Source organism: Geotrypetes seraphini, chromosome 18 (assembly GCF_902459505.1).
Source record: "Geotrypetes seraphini chromosome 18, aGeoSer1.1, whole genome shotgun sequence".
NCBI classification, from domain to species: Eukaryota; Metazoa; Chordata; class Amphibia; order Gymnophiona; family Dermophiidae; genus Geotrypetes; species Geotrypetes seraphini.
This window is the reverse complement of record NC_047101.1, coordinates 26,480,690-26,495,525: the sequence shown is the minus strand read 5'-3', so window position 1 is coordinate 26,495,525 and position 14,836 is coordinate 26,480,690. Positions and strand designations below refer to the sequence as shown.

The window sequence follows — 14,836 nt, the reverse complement described above, 5'->3', positions numbered from 1 at the left end:
AGGGTTTGGGCGTATGGGGGTCTGAATGACTTGGGAGAGGTGGCTGTTTGGGGAACGGCTTTCTGGGAGGGGAGGGGGTTGGAGGGGAGGTAGGTGTTTGTGTGTGGTGTGGCTGTGGTTGATTGTAGTGGGGTGTATGGGGCGCATGGGGGCGGGAGGAGTGGGAAGATTGTCATTTCAATGGGCGACTGGAGGAGCTGGTGGGTATGTTTCTACTTTTGTAGTGTTGTTTTCTGGAGCTGAGTCTAGCTGGGAGGCTCAGGTTCCGGTCTGTCTGAATGGGATTACTCTCTGGGAGTGCTGGTGGCTTTTTTCCCTTAGCAGCTATGGTTAATCTTCAGGTGGCCACTTTTAATGTGGATGGTATCCACTCACCTATAAAACGTAAGAAAATATATACATGGCTTAAACAGCATCGTATTGACATTGCATATCTCCAAGAAACCCACCTCACGGCCTCCGAACATGAGAAGCTGCGCAGGGACTGGGTGGGAGAAGTGGGCTATTCTGCGTATAATAGTAGGCAGCGGGGGGGTTGCAATTTTGGTCCACAAACAGCTGCCCTTTCATGTCCATAAGATTATCCAGGATAAGGAAGGCCATTATGTCCTTCTTCTGGGGGAATTATGGGGGTACAATTTTCTTTTTTGTAACCTTTACGCCCCCAATGTTTATAGCCATAAATTTTTCTCAGGGCTTCTGGGTCTTCTCACACAATATCCCACCTACCAGTTGATAGTTGGTGGGGATTTTAATGTGGTGGCTGACCCCCTTTTGGACTGTTCTCCTGCCAAGCCGCGGATACGCAATTCGGATCAACAGGGGGTGAACTTTCTTTGTAGTCAGTTGGAGCTCGCTTTGTAGTCAGTTCGACCATGAATTTACATTTTTCTCATACCCTCATAACATGTACTCGCGCTTGGATTACCTTCTAGTCTCTTCTTCCTTATTTTCTCGTGTCGACACTGTTACTATTGAAGATATGCCATTATCTGATCATTCCGCGGTAGTAATGGCTATGGGGGTTACGGAACAGCTGGAGGAGCGCTCCTGGCGTTTTCCAGTTGCCCTGTATGGTGATAAGGATTTCCATACTTACCTTAGAGCTCACTGGCTCGAGTATGATTCCCATAATGGAACCACTGATGTGACTCCGGAAATCTTTTGGGAGGCTTCTAAGGCGGTCTTGCGAGGACATATTATACAGTATGTCATGACTCAACGTAAAAAGCAGGGGGCGGAGCTTTTGACTCTTTTGCAGACTCTGGCCGCTCTGCGGCGGCGTCATTGCTCCAGTCGTGATGAGGCTGACCTCCAGCAAATCAAGTCCATTCGCCTCCGTATTAATGCGATCCTTGATCAGAGAGCCCGCCATAGTATTTATTTTCAGAAATTTCACCTTTATCAATGGGGGAACAGGGCAGGCAGACTCTTGGCGACCCTGGTGCGACCCCACAGGAAAAAACAACTTATTCGCTTGGTGCGGAATAAGCAGGGAGTGAGTTTCACTCGGGAGTCTCAAATTCGAGAACAGTTTGTGGCTTTCTACAAGTCCCTTTATGCCAAACGAACCTTCACGGAGGACGAACGGGACAGCTTCTTTCGAGATCTCTCCTTGCCGAGTCTTTCTGAGAGTCAGGTTGAGCAGTTGAATAGTCCAATTTCAGCAGATGAGATCCGCTTAGGCATTAAGAAAATGCATCTGGCTAAAGCCCCAGGACCGGATGGCTATGGACCAGAGTACTATAAAATTTTGTCTGATATATTGGTTCAGCCTTTGCAAGCTTATTTCCATCATTTATCCTGTAGTGCGACTGGCCCTCGGCCCAATTTAGCTCATATCACCTTGCTCCCAAAGCCGGGGAAGGATCCCACGCAAGTCGGTTCTTATAGACCCATTTCTTTATTGTATCAGGACGTCAAGTTATTGGCTTCAATTTTAGCGGCTCGGTTAAATCTTTTCTTACCGCAACTGGTGGGTACTGATCAGGTGGGGTTTGTTCCTCATAGGTATGCCTCTTTGAACCCGATCAAGGCCTTATCTGCCATGCATGACCGCCGAGGAGATGGAGGCACTTCAGCAATAGCAGGATTGGATATGGAAAAAGCTTTCGACAGTATATCCTGGCAGTATTTATTTTGGGTTCTGCCACAGTATGGATTGACGGGGAATTTTGTGCATTGGATTAAGGGGCTCTATGACAGGCCCATGGCTCGCCTACTTATTAATGGAGGTCTCTCGTCGCCTTTTGAACTTGGTCGGGGGACGCGCCAGGGTTGCCCACTTTCCCCGCTTCTGTTTGTTCTGACATTGGAACCTTTGGCCATTAAGATTCGTACTTGCCCTGATCTGCGGGGGATTCGGGTGGGACATACTGAGTGTCGTCTCACTCTATTCGCTGACGACATCTTGCTCTTCCTCAACCGGGCTCCCATCCATTTTCCGATAGCTCTTCGCTTGGTAGCGAATTTTGGGGTTCTTTCGGGCCTCCAGGTTAATTGTGACAAGTCCGAGGTATTACCTCTCGCGGGGATTGGCTGGGAGCCGTGGCATGCGCAATTACCCATCCCGCCGGTGACCAAGCCCATGCGCTACCTGGGCATCTATCTTCACCCCGATCCCCGAATTCTTTACAGGGCTAATATCCTGGGCGCCATCAAGAAGATTGGACTCCTTTGCGATGCGTGGAGGGATCTCCCTTTGTCTCTGTTTGGACGGGCTGCTCTTATTAAGATGGTTCTTTTACCTAGAATTCTTTATCCCTTACAAACAATACCTTTTTGGATTTTGCAACGGGACATTAGTAAGCTTCGATCCGTCTTTACCACATTTTTGTGGCGTTCTCGTTCGGCACGTATTAGTTATGCCAAGTTGACCCTTCCTAAAGGCCAGGGTGGTCTTGGTTTACCTGATCTTAGAGTTTACAATGTGGCGGCTCTTCTACGCTTTATTCATGAGGGGGTTTCTGGATCCGCTCGATTCTCCCCCCCCCCCCGGGATGGTTGAATGATTGGTGTGCGCCTTTCAAGTTCTTGACTTTGCTGCATTCTCCCAGGGACACCGTGAGTGGGAGGGGGGAATTGGCCTCTAAGCTGAAGTTTTTGAAGCCTTTCTGCTTGGCGTGGCGGTGGTGGCGCAAGGTTCAAGGCAAAACACCCCTGGCGTCCCCGTTTTTACAGTTGACGGGAAATCCGGCTTTTCCCTCTGGGCTGGGCTGTGGTCCCTTTGCGGCTTGGGCTTCCCGTGGGGCTTGTATCCTTTATGAGATGACGGATACTGACTCTGGCGCCTTCGCCTCCTTTGCGCATTTCAAGGACCGTTGGGCCGTTCCCAATACTCAGTTTTTTGCTTATTTGCAGGCCCGTCATTATTTCAACAGCCTTTCCCAATCACATGGATCGGCCTGGTTGTGTGGGCCCCTGGATGACTATCTTTTGCGCATACCTGCCTCATTGGGGTCGCTCTCTGTTTGGTACAAACTCGCCGGAGCTGTTAATCGCGAGGGCCTTTTGTCCCACTTGCGGGCCCAGTGGAATCGTGAGCTTTTTGCTTCCTACACATCCGAGACTTTTCGGGAGCTTTTTCAGGTCCTCCAGGTCTTTGTGCGATCGACGGCTCGGCAGGAGACACAGTTTCGGGTTCTCCATAGAGTCTATATTACTAAACAACGGGGGGCATGGATGGGTTTGTGGGCTGGTGCTCTGTGTAGTAAATGTGGGGGGTGCCCGGGTACGCTCTTGCACTCCTTTCTGGAATGCCCTCAACTTACTTTGTGGAATACGTCTTTTGCGCAGCTTCACTTGGTCTTGCAGAGGGACTTGGAGTGGGATTATAAAACGTTGCTCTTGGGGGACCAAACCTTGCTGGAAAACCAGGGACTTACGGAGCCTCAGCGGCGTTTTGTATACCTGATTTTTTTGGCAATCAAGCGCACTATTTTGCTGCATTGGACACGGGAGGGGCCCATTTCGCAAGACAGTTGGCTGATCTGGCTAGCTTTGAGCTTCATCATTATCGGCACTCGTTAAACCCTGAGCGGCTGGCCTATAAGGCTCTCTGGCATGCGTTTCTGCAGCTCCCTTTGGTTGCCCGATATAGGGGGGGAATGGGGGTGATTGAATGGGGTGTGTGTTTGTGGTGTGATTGTGGCTTTGAACGGTTGGTGTTGAAGGTTGTGACGAGCGGACCCCTGATTAGGGGTGCTGCTCTGGATGACTGGTCTTTGTTGATGCTTTCTTTATTATAAATTATTGGGGGCCAACGGGCTAACTTTGGACGCTGTTTTTCTGAGTTTCTTCTATTCTTTGGGGGGGCCTCTGGGGGGATCTTGGTATTTTTCCTCTTGCTGCAGGGACGGGACGAGTTTGCTTCCATATCCTCTGTATTTGTTGTTGTTACCTTTATCCCTGTTTTGGTACGTATGAGGATATCCTTCTCGACAACGCTTCTGTCCTTGTACCCCCTTTGTGCCTACCTCCAGGGTGCAGTTTTGGGTTTCTGCCTTGTTATATTGTATTTGCCATTTTGTATTTGCACTTTTTGGTATTTGCGCCTTTGGCGTACTTGTTCTCTTTGTTGCCTTGTTGTTCCCTTCTCAATAAAAATGATTTTCAAAAAAAAAAAAAGTAAGGCCATTTGAGCCTTTGTGAGATGTGTCTCTAAATCGTTTTTTCTAGTAGCTATCACATCAGTCAGAATGGTCTTGGAGATAGCCTTCCCTCAGGTTTAGGGATGTAGGGGTCTCCCTCTGCACGGTCCCTTCCTTTTGCCAAAGTGATTTGGACCTTACACATAAATCAGGAAGTCTGACTACTCACTTTCCATCCTTCAGGTTCAAGGAAAAGAGACAGTGTTGAAGTTACTGGATGGTGGAAGAGTTTTTCTCCATTGCCTCGAGGGGACAAATGATTTTCGTGTCTCAGATTATCTTTTTGTGTTCACCAGTAGTAGTTGACTGGGCTTCTATTTCCATTTAGTTATGCATAGAGATTTTGTCAGCTTACATTGACTGTGGTAAATGGCTGCCGATCTATTTGTGAGTGCATTCCACTAGAAGTGTGGCTTCTTCATGGGCAGAGTCCCAGGCAGTACCACATGGGGAGATTTGAAGAGCAGCTACATTTTCCACCCTCCATAAGTTTACAAGGTTTTACAGAGTGGACGTGGCAGCACCAAAGAAAGCCATGTTTGGGTCCTTGGTGCTCATAGCAGGCTAATCTGCCTTGCCGTAAACTCAGAGAACTGCTTTGGTATGTCCCACTGGTAAAGACTGATGTACCTTTTTCACCAGAAGGAAAGATTCGGTTCTTATCTCAATAATCCTCTTTCTGGTAGAAAAGTACATCAGTCTTGATGGCCTGCCCTGTCACTTTTCACCTGCTTACTGTCTCAGACAGGTGTGTATAAAGGTTGGAATCTTATCTTGTCAGGCAGGTCTGAAGAGTAAAGATGCAGCTCCATAAGTGTATGGCAGCTCCATAAGAGTATGGCAACTCCATAAGTGTTCCCTGTACCCCTCCTTTTTATTTCTTTTATAGTGATTTACAACTGCTTTGAGACAAACTGAGGAGCTTCAGCACAGGGCTTCCAGTGTCTCCTTATACGTCTTTTGGTGCAAACCTACCGTCAACCAGTTTCTAATCCAGCTCACCAGCCCGTCAAGTTTGTTCAAGAGCCTCCTATGAGGAACTGTGGCAAAGGCTCTGCTGAAATCCAAGTAGATTAAATCTAGCATATGTCCTTGATCCAGTTCTCTGGTCACCCAGTCAAAAAATTCAATCAGGTTCGTTTGGCACAATTTACCTTAAGTAAACCCATGTTGCCTCAGATCCTGTAACCCATTAGTTTCTAGAAATTTAACTGTTCTTTCTTTCACAACACTTCCATTATTTTTCCAATATACTTACCGGCCTGTAGTTTCCCGCTTCATCTCTGCTTATTTACAATGAATATGCATGAAAGAAATTTGCATATAATGCAAATCAAATTTATTCATATTCATTTTGGATATCCTGAAAACCTGACTGGCAAGGTACTCCAGGACCGAGTTGAGAAACACTTGCCTAGGACACCTAGTAAGCAAAGTCCAACTAAGATAGAAGTTCAGATGTGATGCGAGTCAAGGTAGGCTTCAATAAACTGTATACAATCTTTAACAGCAGGATAGTGGGCCAGTTTTTATGTGAACAGAATTCTAACGTTTGTCATTTGGGTTTTTTGTTGTTTTTTTTTCCAGTGTTCCATTGGCAAGCTACAATAATGGGGCCAGTAAGTATTTTGAGATTTCTCCAAACAAATGCTATAGAAAGTGGCTGTCCTCTAACTGTGATTCCAGTGCAATAGGAATAGTATGCTAAACTGTAGGGTTGTCGATGCCTGCTTGTGACATTCTGCAGAAGATGTCAGTCACAGCTTTTCAGCTCCTCCTTCCCCACAGTCTCTCCTGCTTTCTCCAGTTTTTCTTTCTTCATGAAGGTGTCATTCTGATCTGCTCCCTTTATTTTTGCAGTGTTTTTTTGTGGTTCTTTTCAGTTGTTCATGGGTTTTTCGCAGCTCCAGGACCAGCTTTGCCTGCTTGGAGAGGAGCAAAGTCTTGTCTGCAGCTGGCATGTGCATCATTCAGGGATCTGTTCATCCAGCCCGCTAAATATTTATGGAGCTCCTTGCCTTGGTCAGAAGCTTGAGCACAGGCTGTTAGGCACCAATAACATCCTTCGGGGCACTCATGGTGCCGGCTGTGGTTTCGTCCCTCCTTTCTCTTTTCAGCGGTCACTGCGACCTGGAGGGGTCGAAAGTTCAGTCTGACTAAAGTCTGACTGGCAGTCCGATTATCTCAGCATGACAGCTAACCGGTGGATTCAGGCAGATCCCACTAGATCCAGCTGCTTTCTCAAGGAGCTGAGGTAGACTGCAGCACTTCTTCCCCTGCACATGGTCTGTGAATACAGACTGTGACAGCCTATGGGGGAAATTGGGATGGTCTGAAACCCTGTATTTTGACTGTTTCTACAGATAAAGCCTTGGTTCCCCGCCCCATCCCTAAGATCCTATTTTTAGTGAATTGTAGTCAGCCTTGAAGCATTTTAAAGCCTTTTTTTTTGTTTTGTTGCTCCAAAATGCTGCCTCGGTGGCCTTAGATTTCCCAATTTGTTTTTCCTGAGTTCTCAAACTTTCTTAAAATACCTCAGTTTGCCTCAAAATTTATAGGGATGGAGTTCTCAGACCCTAATACCCCTATATCATGCCTTATTTGTGCTTGATGAGCAGCTGAAGAGTGTCCTTGTTCTACATGCCGGGAGCTTCAGGCTTAATGCCTACGTAGACCTCTAGGGTTGGAAAAAGGCAGATGGGCCCCATCAGGGGGAATGAAATACCTTCTGGAGTCCCAGGATAACACCTCTGCACACCGTAAGGGAGTAGAAGATTCACAGCCCAAAAAAAAGGAATTGGGAATTGTATATCGCCTTTTTGTGGCTTTACAACCACACTCAAAGTGGTTTACATAGAGATACTTTAAGCATTTTTTGTATCTGTCCTGGTGGGTTCATAATCTATCTAATGTACTTGGGGTCACAAGAAGGTCACAAGAAGTAGGCTGGGGTTTGAACCTACAACCTCAGGGTGCTGAGGCTGTAGCTCTAACCACTATGCTGTCTGCTCTACCCTAAGGACAAGGAGATTTGCCCTCTCAGACCTTTACCCCAGAGTTTAATTCCTCTGGCAGACTTATGCACAAAGCAGAAATTCACTGGTCCAGTCCGCAAGAGAGCAAACTAGTGCACAGATTTCGCTGGAGTCTCAGAGCGGGAGACTATTTTAATAATAATAATAATAATAACAGTTTATACACCACCGGACCGTGGAGTTCTATGTGGTTTACAATGATTAAAAATAGTATAAATTGAGTGGAATTGACAAGTTAATACTAGAGAATCGTGGTCCTAGGGATCAATTAAGTGGGAGAGATTGTACAAATCAGTTGCTGAAGTGGTTCAGGAACAGATATGATTTTAGGTGTTTCCTAAATTCCCCGTAAGTATTAGCTAGCATAAGTAATTGTTCCAGGTCTTTACCCCATAATGCTGCTTGATATGAGAGAAGATGTTGATGGTGACTTTTGAATTTACATCCTTTAACCGGTGGAGATACAAAATTCAAGTGTGAGCTTCTCTTATGTTTGTTGGTTGATAAGGAGAAAAGATCAGTTATATATTTAGGGGCTAAGCTGAACAGTGCCTTAAAGCAGAAACATCCAAACTTAAACTTCACACGTGCCTCCATCGGCAACCAATGCAGGAGACGGTAAGAAGGAGATACATGGTCAAATTTCTTCAACCCAAAAATCAGTCTGACCGCTGCATTTTGCACCAGTTGTAATCATTGCAAGTTCTTCTGGGAAATTGCTAGATAGGCGATGTTACAGTATTCAAGTTGGTTCAGTATAAGGGACTGAGTTAGAATTCTGAATGATGAAGCATCAAAGTATGCTCTGATTGGCCGAAGCTTCCAGAGAGTGAAGAAACCTTTTTTAACCAGAAAGTCTACCTGGTCTTTCATGGTTAGGCCCTGGTCCAGTATTACACCCAGAACCTTCATAGTATGTTGAATAGGCTAACTGAGATTATTGATGCACAATGGAGTTTTTGTATCAAGTGGTTGTGATGAGGCTACAAAGAATTTTGTGGATTATTATGGTCCTTCAGACAGGGACTCAGAGGACATGGAGTCAATCTGAAGGAGAATCCCCTTTGCCAAAGTCTGTGGACAAAGCCACCAGCTCATGCTGTGTTTCTGCACAGATGAGCATCTACCACCACCATAACTTTGGTGAATGTTCAGGGCACCCAAAAGAAAGTGCTAAGAATTGATGGTGATTTTCTAGCACATAGAATATGAGAAATTTCCTGTGTTCCAGGAAGCTGGGGATGTGAAGATAAGATTCCGTCAAATCTAAGGCGGCCAGAAATTCTCTTGGCTGCACTGCTGCAATGACTGAGTGAATATTTTCCATCTGAAACCATGGAGCTCTCAGTGCCATGTTGACATGCTTTATTTATTTTGTTTTCTATCCCTTCCTCCCCAAAGAGCTTGAGGTCCAGAATGGGCCTCCACTCCTCTGAACCTTTCTTTGGCACAACTAAGTATATGGAGTATCTGCCGGATCCCAAGTCGTCTGGAAGAACTGATTCTATGGGTTGGATATCTAGCAATCTGCATAACATTGCTCTGATCCTGTTTGCTTTCTCTGGCCAGCCTGCCGGCAAATCCTCGAACCAGTCTGAGAGAGGGTATGCAAACTCTATCAAGATACAACATTGTAACCCTTTTTGATAAGGTCCAGGACCCAGCAGTCAGATATTATGTGCTGCCAAGCCTCCAGAAAATCTGAGAGCCAAGTGTCATCTTCAGAAGAGTGTCATGAGAGTTGGAATCATTGTGGTGTTTTGGACAGCACTGAGGAGCAGGATCTTTTGAACCTTGGTTCTTTCTGAACCCAGAAAATCTCTGTCTGGATCCTGGAAAGGCTCCTGTGGAATATTGATTAGAGTGCTGCGAGCCATGAAAGGTCCCTAGGTGTTCAGGGTCTGCTGTCTGGTAAAGATTTGGGCCGGCAATCTTGTACAACAGCCATGAGATCATCTAGGCCAGTGTTTTTCAACCTTTTTTGGGCAAAGGCACACTTGTTTCATGAAAAAAATCACGAGGCACACCACCATTAGAAAATGTTAAAAAATTTAACTCTCTGCCTATATTGACTATATATAAAGTAATTCTCTTGAATAGGAATCAAATAAACACAAAGAAAGTATTTTATAATTACTTTATTACGAAATAAAAATTATAAAATTTATAAAATACTTTATTCAGTGCGAAACCTGGGCCTGTTTGGCTGAACACAAAGCTGATATTCTGGCTGGAATCGAAGAAAGACACACACGTAGCTCTTCGTCAACAGCTCTCAGTCTCTCTCTGTATTTGGTTTTTATAGCATACAAAAATAGACAAATATACCCTCCATCCTTTTTATTAAACCACAATAGCAGTTTTTAGCGCAGGGAGCTGCGCTGAATGTCCAGCGCTGCTCTTGACGCTCATAGGCTTCCTGCGCTAAAAACCACTATTGCGGTTTAGTAAAAGGTGACCATATTGTAAAATAATAGACAGCAGATATAAATTCAGAACTGTGCATAGTAAGTGAAGGGAAGTTTTCATCTCTGGGAATTTACCCAGTTAACTATTAAGTTATTTGGGCAAATTCCTTTGAAAACTGTGGTAATACTGCCTCCACTTTGCTAAATTTAAAATAAAATCATTTTTCCTACCTTGTCTGGTGATTTCTGGTTGCACTTTCTTCTTCTGACTGTGCATCCAATCTTTCTTCCCTTCTATCAGCCTGTATGCTTTCTCTCCTCCACACCTCATTCCCTCCCCCAACTTTTTCTTCCTCTCTCCCTGACCTTTCTTTCTTTTTTTCTGTTTCTCTTCTTTCCTTCTGTTTCCCTGCCTGCCCCCTTTCTTTCTTTCTCCCTGCCGTTCCCCAAGCCACTGCCACTGCCGCTGCCATCGGGGAACAGGACCCACCAATGGATAACAGGCCCCAAAGCCGACGCCGACGCATGCTCTCCCTGACGTCAATTCTGCAATCGGAGAGGAAGTTCCGCCCAGCCAGGCAGCGATTGGCTGGCCCGAACTTCCTCTCTGACTGCAGAATTGACGTCGGGGAGAAGAAGACTTATCGGCTCAATAGATTAGATCGCCAAGACAAAGTGAGTCCTGGGTGATCGACTCACTTTGCCTTGGCGAGCTACTGGCGCCCCTACCTCGGGCCCCCTGTCAGCTCCGGGCCCGGCGGCCCTGCGGCACACCAGGCAACATCTCGCGGCACACTAGTGTGCCGCGGAACAGCGGTTGAAAAACACTGATCTAGGCCATTGCCAAACAGCTCAGTGTTGCTTTAGAGGTCGAATCACCTGTCCACTGCCTTGGTCATCCTAACAAGGAATTCCAGCTTGTTTGGCTGGGGGGCTCATTGCAGCTGTCATCCAGTCCAAGGCCAATGGACCCTATCTCAATGGAAGTGGTCTTTCAACAGATTGGAACTCTGAGCAATTTAGATGGAACTGCTCCAACTGAAATCTTTGCTGGAGAACAAGGCAGACAGAGTCTTCTCCAACAATGCCACAGCAGTGGCTTATGTCAGCACAGAGAGGTACCAGGAGCGCTCCATTCTGACAGGAGGCAAAAGCATTGTTCTGTTGGGCAGAAATAAACCTGCAAGCAATCTCAGCCGCACATGTGGCCAGTGTGTACAGTGTTCAAGCGGATTACCTCAGCAGGTAGAAGTTAAATCCAGGAGAGTGGACATTGTTTTTGCAAGCCTTCCAGGCCTTTGTGAGTAGATACAGTCAGCCGACATTCGACGTCATGGCAACTGAGAAGGCAGATTGGTTATTCAGTTGAAGATACAAACCCAGAAATGCTCATGATGGGCCAGGTGATCCACCATATAGCTCAGTGGTTCCCAAACCTGTCCAGGGGGACCCCCAGCCAGTCAGGTTTTCAAGATATCCCTAATGAATGTGCATGAGAGAGATTTGCATATAATGGAAGTGACAGGTATGCAAATCTCTCTCATGCATATTCATTAGGGATATTTTGAAAACCTGACTGGATGGGGGTTCCCCTGGACAGGTTTGGGAACCACTGATATAGCTCATCACACAGGACCAATAATTTTCATAGCACCAAATTGGCCCAGGTACCTGTGGTATGCGGATTTTGTACACCTACAAAACAAGCAAAGTCTCAGACTCCAGATGCATCCAGACTTGTTCTTGCAGGATCTATTTGTCCTAGAAGATCTGGGAGACTTTGGTCTTAAGGCATGGCTCTTGAGCACTCAGTGTTAGCCTACCAAGGGTACTCAGAAGTAGTAATTAATAATTTGCTTAAAGCAAAAAAAAACGATGATGGTTTCAGCATATGCTAAGGCATGGGAGATATTTCAATGCTGGTGCAGAACAGTTAGAGCTGGGCAATGCCCCTTCCTTAGCGCCGGCAGCAGATGAATCTAGCAGGTGGAGATAAGAGAAATGACTCACAGGGATATATCTTGGAAGGAATCCCTCCTGGCCAGTTAGTATGCTCTGTCTCCAGCAGGTTGCATGGCTACTATTCCTCTGGCTCCTGGCTTCAGCTACTGGCTCGTACTCTTGGACATGAAAGGCTAATTCCTCCTGTTGCTTAGGCTTCAGTTGAGTTTAGGGGTGTTTGCAAAAAATAAGGTGCCAACTTTGGGGGCAACACCTGGGCCCCGTCAGGTCCCTTCCCCACCCTCACCACACAGGAATTCATTGGTTCTGGGGTCTTCTGTCCCATAAAAAAAAAAAAAAAACAGGCACGAACCAGGTTTTGCCAGCACAGAGTTTGTGCTGTGGTACAAAGATTCTGCCTTTCAGGAACAGGAAGCAAGTAAGTAATGCTGCTATTTTCTTGAACTGTGTGTGCGGGTGAGAGGGCCACGAGTGCCATGGCAGTGGAAGCAGTTAAATGCTGCTTGTGGTGTGGGAAACGCGTTCAGTGTCGGGAGTTTGTTCAGCCGCGTGTGTAGAGGAAGCGGCGGCAGCTTTACTGGCACCAGAGGGTGCTCTGGCTTCTCACATGAAGGACGCGCTAGGGGAAAAGAAGGCGGTGCCTGCTCAGGAACAAGCCTTGGCAGCGATAGAAGTGTGGCCAGGCACTTCGGCGGCGGCTGCGGGGGAGATAAAGGCGCTGGGAAGCAGATTGGGATCTGCTGGAAGGCTTTAGGCATTTTTTTCCAGAGTTTGTCCTTCTGCTACATAAGGCTTTTTTGCTGCAAAGGGCAAACTCAGACAGAGAGAAGGGAAGAGCTCAGGGGGTGGCTTGGCCCAAGTTTTGCTGGCCCAGCCACAGTTTGGTGGGGGGGAGGGGGTCAGAAAGGGGCCAAGTGGCGCAGGGTGATTCCCTGGCGGATGAGTTGCAGGATTCCAGCCACGAGCTCTCTCTTGCTCTGCTTGGTTCTAGGGGGGGATGCCGGGGGGGGGGGGGGGGGGGGGGGAGATGCCGGTTGGCAGGATATGGAATTGGACGAGGTGTTGGGTACAGAGATTGATGAACCCTCAGCGTTGCTTCTGTTCCATAGGGAGGAGCTGATGTCTTTTATCTCCAGGGCACTGGAATGCCTGCGTATTTTTCAACCTGACACAGGGGTGACTGTCGTGATTAATCCCCTTATGGTGGGCACCAGGAGGCCTTCTAAAGCCTTTCCGATGCATGAGGCCATGCAGGAGTTAAACTCTGAGCAATGAGCCGCGCCTGAGTCGGGTCTCATTGTAGCAAAAGCTATACGACAGTTATATCCGGTGACTCAGGAGAAGCTGGACAAGTTTAGTCTTCCAAAGGTGGATACATTAGTGGCAGCTGTGACTAGGAGGGACCAATCTATCGGTGGAGAGGGCAGTTGCGCTTAAGGATTCTCAGGATAGGAAGCTTGAGTCAACCTTGAGGTCTTCCTTTGATGTGGCAGCCCTGACTCTGCAAGCAGCCGTGTGCAGTTCTTATGCTGTACAGGCTTGTCTTCAGTGGGTCCAACAGATTATGGATGGTTTGGTAGAGTCAAGGGGGAGCTCTACCCCTGGTTTTTCCGGATGTGGAGTCAGGGCTGGCATATCTGGCGGATGCCTTAAACGATGTCGTTCAGGCCTCAGCAAAGCAGATGGCTTTATCTGTGATGCCCAGTTGGCACTTGTGGCTGCGACATTGGACGAACGCTGCCTCCAATTGTGTTTGGTGCGGCTTCCTTTAAGGGTTGTTTTTTTATTTGGAGAGGACCAGGATATGTTGGTGAAGGATTGCGGGGGACTCTTAAGTCTCAGAGGTAACCGGAGGATAGGCCAAGAAGTTTGCCTAGGCCACGTTTTTGGAATACCAGGAGGTATAGCCCAAGGAAGTCGGTGTATAGGGCTTCCTATAATATGTCATACAGTGCCAGGTCCAGTGTTTCGCAGAAGCAGTCCTTTCGCCTTGCCAAGCCTTCTTCCTCGCTGCCAGTTCATCCCCAGACCACACGATCTGCACAATGACGGGGCATTGGCCCCTTCCGCTGGTCAGACAGGGGAGCAGCTGTCCTCATTACTGGTGGTATGGGCCAAAATTATGTTGGACCAGGGGATCCTTAATATTACATTACATTACATTAGTGATTTCTATTCCGCTTGTGCCTTGCGGTTCTAAGCGGATTACAAATAAGAAGATATCTGGATATAAGATATCTGGATATAGTTCATGAAGTTTGCAAATTAGAGTTCTCTCCCATTGCAGATTCTTTCTTGGAGTCCCCGTGTTCGGGGGCCAAAGAAGAGGTGGTGGGGAGTTCACTCTGGGGCCTGCGAGACTTGGGGGCAGTAGTTTTGGTCCCTTTGGATCAGAGGGCGCTATTCCATTTAATTGGGGGGACCTCAAGAGGGTCAATCATTTCCTCATGGCACTAGACCTCAAGGGAGAGTGTTGTTTTGTTCCCCAGCTGAAAGTTCCTCAGTTCTCCAGCAGGTGCATGGAACGGACTTCGTAGGGGAGGTAGATGCATTTGTTCTTTCATGGCCTCCACGAAAGCTGCTGAATGTGTTTCCTCCCTGGCCGATGATACGATGGGGATTGCATCGGATTGCTCGTTTCCTGGGCTCAGCGATATGGGTAGCTCCAGTTTGTCTGCACTGTCCATCATATGCAACTTGAATGAGGTGGTTGCAGGACGCTCCTCTTCGGTTTACAAGGACACCTGACTTCCTCGCATAAGGTCTGGTACAGGTGGAAAAT

At 47.1% G+C, this 14,836-nt stretch overlaps 1 protein-coding gene across 10 annotated transcripts in view; it reads left to right on the top strand.

Annotated features, from left to right (window-relative positions):
- UBE2D2 (ubiquitin conjugating enzyme E2 D2) overlaps positions 1–14,836 on the top strand; it is a 152,757-nt gene that overhangs the window by 54,571 nt on the left and 83,350 nt on the right. For all 10 annotated transcript variants that reach the window (XR_004537462.1, XR_004537463.1, XR_004537460.1 and 7 more), the window contains exon 3: positions 6,237–6,268. Coding sequence is in view for 1 of the 10 variants with exons in the window: in XM_033926975.1 (XP_033782866.1) it covers positions 6,237–6,268 (32 nt within the window). In the remaining 9 variants the exon portion in view is untranslated. The remainder of the gene's footprint in view (positions 1–6,236; positions 6,269–14,836) is intronic.